General features: G+C 60.4%; 1 protein-coding gene across 1 annotated transcript; it reads right to left on the reverse strand.

The window, feature by feature from the left end:
• Positions 1 to 2,822: 2,822 nt before the first annotated feature.
• Positions 2,823 to 8,610, reverse strand: LOC132906086 (uncharacterized). Its single transcript, XM_060957952.1, has 2 exons — positions 6,139 to 8,610; positions 2,823 to 6,083 (listed from the first exon to the last, which is right to left on the reverse strand). The coding sequence occupies exons 1-2, from the start codon at positions 8,608 to 8,610 to the stop codon at positions 2,823 to 2,825; spliced, it is 5,733 nt and encodes a 1,910-aa protein (XP_060813935.1).
• Positions 8,611 to 8,963: the final 353 nt, after the last annotated feature.

The following is an 8,963-nucleotide window of genomic DNA, read 5'->3' on the forward strand; positions in this document are numbered from 1 at the left end:
ACCCCAACCTAACCCCCCTCCCTACCCCAACCTATCCCAACCTAACCCCAACCTAACCCCAACCTAACCCCAACCTAACCCCAACCTAACCCCAACCTAACCCCACCTAACCCCAACCTAACCCCAACCTAACCCCCAACCTAACCCCAACCTAACCCCAACCTAAACCCCACCCAACCCCAACCAACCCTAACCCCAACCCAACCAAACCCCCAACCTAACCCCAACCTAACCCCAACCTAACCCCAACCTAACCCCACCCAACCCCAACCTAACCCCAACCTAACCCCAACCTAACCCCAACCTAACCCCAACCTAACCCCAACCTAACCCCAACCTAACCCCAACCTAACCCCAACCTAACCCCAACCTAACCCCAACCTAACCCCAACCTAACCCCAACCTAACCCCAACCTAACCCCAACCTAACCCCAACCTAACCCCAACCTAACCCCAACCTAACCCCAACCTAACCCCAACCTAACACCAACCTAACCCCAACCTAACCCCAACCTAACCCCAACCTAACCCCAACCTAACCCCAACCTAACCCCAACCTAACCCCAACCTAACCCCAACCTAACCCCAACCTAACCCCAACCTAACCCCAACCTAACCCCAACCTAACCCAACCTAACCCCAACTAACCCCAACTAACCCCAACCTAACCCCAACCTAACCCCAACCTAACCCCAACCCTAACCCCAACCTAACCCCAACCTAACCCCAACCTAACCCCAACCTAACCCCAACCTAACCCCAACCTAACCCCAACCTAACCCCAACCTAACCCCAACCTAACCCCAACCTAACCCCAACCTAACCCCAACCTAACCCCAACCTAACCCCAACCTAACCCCAACCTAACCCCAACCTAACCCCAACCTAACCCCAACCTAACCCCAACCTAACCCCAACCTAACCCCAACCTAACCCCAACCTAACCCCAACCTAACCCCAACCTAACCCCAACCTAACCCCAACCTAACCCCAACCTAACCCCAACCTAACCCCAACCTAACCCCAACCTAACCCCAACCTAACCCCAACCTAACCCCAACCTAACCCCAACCTAACCCCAACCTAACCCCAACCTAACCCCAACCTAACCCCAACCTAACCCCAACCTAACCCCAACCTAACCCCAACCTAACCCCAACCTAACCCCAACCTAACCCCAACCTAACCCCAACCTAACCCCAACCTAACCCCAACCTAACCCCAACCTAACCCCAACCTAACCCCAACCTAACCCCAACCTAACCCCAACCTAACCCCAACCTAACCCCAACCTAACCCCAACCTAACCCCAACCTAACCCCAACCTAACCCCAACCTAACCCCAACCTAACCCCAACCTAACCCCAACCTAACCCCAACCTAACCCCAACCTAACCCCAACCTAACCCCAACCTAACCCCAACCTAACCCCAACCTAACCCCAACCTAACCCCAACCTAACCCCAACCTAACCCCAACCTAACCCCAACCTAACCCCAACCTAACCCCAACCTAACCCCAACCTAACCCCAACCTAACCCCAACCTAACCCCAACCTAACCCCAACCTAACCCCAACCTAACCCCAACCTAACCCCAACCTAACCCCAACCTAACCCCAACCTAACCCCAACCTAACCCCAACCTAACCCCAACCTAACCCCAACCTAACCCCAACCTAACCCCAACCTAACCCCAACCTAACCCCAACCTAACCCCAACCTAACCCCAACCTAACCCCAACCTAACCCCAACCTAACCCCAACCTAACCCCAACCTAACCCCAACCTAACCCCAACCTAACCCCAACCTAACCCCAACCTAACCCCAACCTAACCCCAACCTAACCCCAACCTAACCCCAACCTAACCCCAACCTAACCCCAACCTAACCCCAACCTAACCCCAACCTAACCCCAACCTAACCCCAACCTAACCCCAACCTAACCCCAACCTAACCCCAACCTAACCCCAACCTAACCCCAACCTAACCCCAACCTAACCCCAACCTAACCCCAACCTAACCCCAACCTAACCCCAACCTAACCCCAACCTAACCCCAACCTAACCCCAACCTAACCCCAACCTAACCCCAACCTAACCCCAACCTAACCCCAACCTAACCCCAACCTAACCCCAACCTAACCCCAACCTAACCCCAACCTAACCCCAACCTAACCCCAACCTAACCCCAACCTAACCCCAACCTAACCCCAACCTAACCCCAACCTAACCCCAACCTAACCCCAACCTAACCCCAACCTAACCCCAACCTAACCCCAACCTAACCCCAACCTAACCCCAACCTAACCCCAACCTAACCCCAACCTAACCCCAACCTAACCCCAACCTAACCCCAACCTAACCCCAACCTAACCCCAACCTAACCCCAACCTAACCCCAACCTAACCCCAACCTAACCCCAACCTAACCCCAACCTAACCCCAACCTAACCCCAACCTAACCCCAACCTAACCCCAACCTAACCCCAACCTAACCCCAACCTAACCCCAACCTAACCCCAACCTAACCCCAACCTAACCCCAACCTAACCCCAACCTAACCCCAACCTTTTTTTTTTTTTTTTTTTTTTTTTTTTTTTTTACGTGGGGAAATCCTCATGGACACCCTTCCCCCAATGGGAGTCGGGTAGTGTCGGACTCTTACCGACTAAAACCACCACGTGGCTGCTCGTACGCACAGGGAAGAAGAGGGCCCAGGGGTATCATGGTTGAAAATCTCCTGTAAGCCCTCCTCTCATCGTCTTCCCTCCTAGTGCGGAGGGGATGCTTCGCTGTGACCCCCGGGGCAGCCAACCCCGAGATCATATTCCTCTTCTTGTTTCCTGATCCGTTGGGGGAGATGGCGGCCTCCCCCCGTTGCGCCCACTTCTCTCGCGTCGTATCCTTGCCGGGTGCTCGGCTCGAACCCTGAGCCGCTCCGCCCGCTCCTTCGCGAGCATGATTTGCTCGCAAAAGTCCCTCACTGCCTCGTAGTCCGACCGGCTACGTAGCAGCGCCTCGACGATCCTCCTCGGGGACAGGTCGTCCCCGATCTTCACCGTCAGGGTGTGTCTCTGCATGGCCCACGCGGGGCAGTGCTGCAGAGTGTGCTGGGCGTTGTCCTCCGCCTCCCCGCAGTGGTGACAGATGTTGGTCACCTCCTTCCGAATCTTCTTCAGGAACTCACCGAACACTCCGTGCCCGGTGAGCACCTGGGTCAGCCTGTAGGTCAGCGGAACGCCCCGCGCTTCCTTCCACCTGTCCCAGACGGGCAGGACCGCGTCTACCGCGCGGTGGGACGTCTTCCTCGCCTCCTTCTCCAGTAGGAGCCGCCACCTCTCCCATGTCTCCTCTTCTATCTCCTTCCTCACCTGCGGAGCGTCTTCGTCTCGATCCCCGTCCCCGACCCTCGTGGCTCCGTACACCTTTTGAAGGGCCAGGGCTTGCAACGCGTATGGAGGGGATGCCGCCAGGACGGTCGCGGACGCGTGCGACACCGTCCTGTACCCTCTCGCTATCCTCAGAGCGGTGGTGCGTTGAACCGCCCGCAGGAGTGTCTGACTTCGCCTGCTCGCGGCCAGATCCCTCGCCCAGATGGGCGCACCGTACATCGCTCGGGCTCTGACCACCCCGTCGTACAGCCTGCGCACCGCTCTCCCGGCGCCTCCGATGTTCGGGAGGATGCCGCATAGGGCGTTGGCCGCTGCTGCCACCTTTGGGGCGAGGCTCTCGAAGTGGGGCTCGAACGACCATTGGTCGTCGATGATGAGGCCCAGGTACCTCAGTTGGCTCCCCACCCGGACCCCTACCCCGTCCACGTCGATCGTCAGTCCATCCGGGGGCGGTCCTCTGCGTCTTCCGTCGTAGAACCCGAGCGCCTCCGTCTTGGCCGGAGTGACCTTCAGCCCCAGTTCTCCGATGGCCCTCGCAGCTCGCCGGGTGGCCTCCGTGGCAGCCTCCGCCGTCTCGTACCACCAGCGCCCTCCTGCCACGACCAGGGTGTCGTCCGCGTAGCAAATCAGTCCCGTGCTTCCGGGCATCGGGGTGCGGAGCACGTAGTCGTAGGCGGTTATCCACAGCATCGGTCCCAGGACCGAGCCCTGCGGCACTCCGCGCTCCACCGCTCTTCTCTCCTCTCCCTCCGTGGATCTGTACGTTATCCACCTCTCCCGGAGGTATGCCCCGATTATCCTCCGGAGGTACCCCGGAACCTCGAAGAATCGCAGGGCCTCTCTGATCTTGCTCCACGGGATCGAGTTGAAGGCGTTGGTGATGTCCAGGGAGACCGCTATCGCGATCCCTTCTCGAGCCACCACTCTCTCCACCCCCTCTCTCAATCTGCGGATCGCGTCGATGGTGGACCTCCCGCGACGGAACCCGAACTGGTTGTCGTGCCAGCCTGGTACCCTGGACTCCATGTGCGCCCCCAGACGGGAGGCGATTACTCTCTCGAAGAGCTTGCCTACCTCGTCCAGGAGGCATATCGGCCTGTACGCCGATGGGGACTCCGGCGGTCGACCCTCCTTCCTCAGCAGCACCAGCCTCGCCACCTTCCACGCCCGGGGGTATGCGCCTTCCCTCAGGCATCTGTTGTACAGATGCAGCAGGCGGGGGGCCATGATGTCCATGGTCTCCGCCCACACCCGCCCGGGGATTCCGTCCGGCCCCGGCGCCACGTCCTTGGCAGCCATCTTCTTGGTGGCTGCTTCCAGTTCCTCCCTCGTTATGTGCGCTCCGGGTTGATCCATCGCCGGTCCGCCGCCGCCGCTCCGAGTGCATCCCCTCTCCTCTGGGGGGGCCTGTTCCGTATCCTCGTGGCGCCTCGGGGAGTCTTCCTCCTCTTCGCCTCCTTCTTCTTCCGGTCGTGGGAACAGCGTGTCGATCACCCGTGCTAGTAGTTCCCGATCCATGTTCTCGGTTATCGGGGGAGCCGCCGGCCTGAGTTTCCTCAGCACCGTCTTGTACGGTCTTCCCCATGGATCGGATTCCACGGATTCCAACAGCCGTTTCCACGACGCCTCTTTCGCTTCCTTTATGGCCCTTTGCAGGGCCATTCTGGCTTCTCTGTGGGCCCTGTACCTCTCGAGGATCTCCTCTTCGTTGCGGTTCCGCCCTCTTCTTCTCGCCCTAGCGAGAAGCCTGCGGGCTCTGTGGCAGTCGTCTCGCAGGTCCGCGATCTCCCGCGACCACCAGTAGACGCTGCTGTTGTCGCGCCTAGACCCGGCGCTGGTTCGCGGCATGGAGGCGTCGCAGGCTCTCCTCATCCATTCTCCCAATTCCTGCGCCTCCCCGTCCACGTTGCCTCGGTTCTTGTTCCTCTTCGCGTCCCAGCACCAAGCCGCTACGGTGGCCGTTGCCCGAAGCATGTCCCCGTCCCTCTCCTTCAGTTTCCATCGGCGAGGAGGGGGCAGCCCCGGGCGGCTCGATGTCCTTCCCTCGACGTTGTTGTTGTTGTCGCCGCTCGTGCTTCTCTTGGCGGGTTCGATGTCCATTAGCACGTAGAGGTGGTCCGCTAGCGTTTCCATCTCTACGGCCACCCGCCAGTTCCTTATTCTGGGGTGGAGCCTCTGCGTCGCCCACGTCAGATCTATGACCGACGCTCCTCTCCGCCCCACGTATGTGGACTCCGAGCCTCTGTTGACCAGCACGAGACCGAGACCCGCGGCCCAGTCCGCCAGTTCTCTGCCTCTCGTGGTGGTTCTGTCGTTGCCCCACGTCGTGGAGTGGGCGTTGAAGTCCCCCAGTACGAGCACCTGTCGGGGGAGAAGCCTCCTTACGCACTCTCCCATCTCGTCCAGTAGGTCCTCGAACGCCCGGATGTCGCAGTTGGGAGAGATGTATACCCCCACCACCACGAGGTCCGTCCATTCGACCGCCACGAACCCGTTGCCTCTTTCCGCGATTCGCCCGGAGACTCCCGAGGTACACGGCCAAGTGATGGCGACCCATCCGCTTAGATCTCCCGCCCATTGGGGGGATGCGGGGATGTTGTACGGCTCCGCCACCACCGCCACGTCGGTCCTGCTCTCCCGGATGGACTGGTAGAGCAGGTCCTGGGCCCTTCCGGCTCTGCCCAAGTTACACTGGAGGACCCGGAATTTACTCGGTCACCTCCATGGCCTCCCCCGGGCCACTCACTCCGATGGTGCTATCCTTCCCTCCGACTGGTGGGTTGCCCGACAGGCTGGCCTGCTCCGCGGCTCCGGTGACGCCCTTGCTCGTGGTTGTCGCCGTGGCCTCTGCTGCCTTGGCCATCGCCGTTCTCCGCGCCCTTCTCCTTCCGGATGGTCCTACCTCCGGTGGTTTGCACGCCGCGCTTCCCATCCTGTGTTTTGACGGGGCTCCTTTTGCCTCGCAGATGGGGCACCTCGGCGATGCGGCCGTGCAGTTCCTCGCCCTGTGCCCCTCTTCTCCGCACCGGAAACACAGGTGGGTTCTTCTCACCGGGGAGACGCACATCGCCGCCATGTGGCCCACCTCCAGGCATCGGAAACACTGGAGCGGTCTCCTGGGGAGTGCGATCACCTTTGCCCTGGTCCACCCCAGTGTGACCCTCCCCGCTTGAGCCAGTTTACGGGCTCCGGCCACGGGGCACTTGGCGTAGAATATCCCCATGCCGCTTCTAGATGTTCCCGCGCTCCATGCTCTGACGTCGCGGGGCTGGCAGTCCGCCGCCCTGGACAGCTCCTCCAGCAGTTCCTCCTCGTTCAGGGATATGTCGACCCCCACCAATTTGATCTCGGCCGTCGGTACCGGGACTGATACTCTGACGGTGGAGGGGTCCAATACCCCGGCTAATCGCGACGCCAACTGCGTGGCCTTGCTCATGCCGGCGTCGTCCGGGATATTGATCACCATGGCCCCGGTCGCCGCCTTTCTCGTTCGGACGTACTCCAGTCCGCATTTCTGGAGGGTCTTGTCCCGTCTCGCCTCCGCCAGGATCTCCTCGTACGTCTTCGGAGCCCCTTCCCTCAGCGTGAGCGTTACCGCCGATGACGTTGGGGGGGGTCGGAGTGCTGGCCGCACGACCGCCGATCCCGCCCTGCCCGCCACCGTCGCGTACGTCCGTTTCGCCGGTTGGGCTCCTGCCTTCTTCTCTCCGTTTCCTTCTCTCCTCCTTTCCCCTCCACCTAATGCGGCCGGGGTCGTCCTTGGCGGTTGCCCGGCTGGTCCCACCGCCGATCTCGTCCTGTTTGTTTGTGGCGCTATGGGGAGGGGGGCGCCGTGGCCCGCTTCTTTCCTCCTCTGTTCCCTGGCCTTCCGTCTCGCCTTCCGCGAGACCATGGTCCTCCATTCCCCGTCCGTCTCCTGTCCCTGTCCCGCTTGCTGTTGAGAGGGTTGGGAGGATTGCGGGGATTGTTGGGGAGGCTTCGGGCCCGCCGTCCGCGGCATCGTCGTCCGCTCTTTGTCGCCGCTGATATTCCCTCCTGTCGCTTGTCTCGGCAGGCTCGTTCCCCTGAGGGCTTCCCTGAGCTCTTCCCTCAGGGTCCCCAACAGGGATGGGCCGAGGCTGCTTATCGACTTCTTTAGCATCTCTATTTCCGATGCGATGTCGTCCTTGGCCCTCCCGCTGCTCCGGGGAGCCTGCGCCTCCGTCGGGGACGGCGCCGCTGTCTCGGCCGTGCCTTTCAGGAACCTCTTTATCCTTTGTTCCAACTCCTCGTTCCTCCTCTTCAGGCTTTCCACCTCTCTTTCCAGCGCCTCCCTCTTCTTCCTTTCTTCCAGGAAGTCTGGCACCCGGGAGGTGGTTGTTTGGTGGGACCATGCCGCGACGGTGTACTCGACCGCGTCCTTGAGGGTTTTGACGTACGTCCCCTTGAGGTTGGAGGACGTCGCCGCCACCTTCAGGACCTCGGCCTGATGTCGCCGTACTTCGGCGTCCACGTCTCTCGGTGAGGACCCTTGGATAACGTTCCTCAATCGGTCCGACACCTCTGGAGTCGCTTTCGTTATTTTCCTCTTCTTGCCCCTCGCGGTGACCGAGGCCATTGACTCCTCGTCCTCCGATCTGCCATCCGAGGTCGACTCCTTTCTCATCCGAGACGACTCTATCGAGCCGTCTATGGACCTGTGCCCATCTTGCGCTTTCACTTTGTCCCTGACGTTCTTGGGGATTTTGAACGTTTGGAACACGTTGCCGCTGTGCTCCGCTGCGGTTGGAAGCGGGGTTGACGGGACCGCGAGCGGGGCGAGCGACGGCGTCGGTGTCGGTTTCCCTCCCCGGCTGTCGCTTCTTCTCCTGTCCACGGGTCCCGCCCTCTCCGCTTTTCTCTCCCCGCTTCTTCCGCGGTTCTTTGCCGCTTCGATGTTGTTCGCTTTTGTCCTTGCGGGAGGCCCACCCTCGCGGGTCTCCTCCATCGCGACGTCTTCCATTTCTTCACCGGACGCGTTTACGCGTATGGGGGCCCGGTGGCCCACCCCCACACGGCCACGGTCGCTAGCTAACGACGCAGTGGGGCCCGCTTGACCACCCACTCCTGCGCCGGTACTGGGGTATCCCTCCCCTGCACCGTAAACGTCGATTTCTTGGTTATCCTGCATATCCATATATCCATATTTTTTCTCTTTCTTCTTCTTCCTCCTTCCTCCTTCCTTCTTCATCAGGTGCATGGTTGACGAGCCATGCCCTCGTTTGCTTTGCCACTCACTCTTTCGCACCCTACCCCGGTCGGGACCGATGCAGGATGACGGGGAGCCCCACGTGAAGGTGAGGTGAGTGGTCTTGACAGATATGGGCCCACCAACTTCTCCGAAGTTCTCCGCACCGGATCAGCGATCTGACGGGCGCCACAGCGCCGACCAGCCGCCACCCGACTATAGGTGAACATCAGATACATCGGGGTTTCTCAGGGCATGATGCTACGCACTGAGAACCCATACCCGCCTCGTGCTCCCCAAAAACATGGCATACTGCTTATCCTGCAGTGCCTGTATATGGAAGCGATAAATTTATTTAACCTCGT

Source organism: Bombus pascuorum, chromosome 4 (assembly GCF_905332965.1).
Source record: "Bombus pascuorum chromosome 4, iyBomPasc1.1, whole genome shotgun sequence".
Lineage (NCBI taxonomy): Eukaryota > Metazoa > Arthropoda > Insecta > Hymenoptera > Apidae > Bombus > Bombus pascuorum.

Coding starts and splice junctions, on each gene's coding strand:
- LOC132906086 (XM_060957952.1), bottom strand. CDS start 8,610: ATGCACCTGATGAAGAAGGAAGGAGGAAGGAGGAAGAAGAAGAAAGAG. Junction 6,084..6,138: donor GGAAGGATAGCACCATCGGA/GTGAGTGGCCCG, acceptor CGGGTCCTCCAG/TGTAACTTGGGCAGAGCCGG.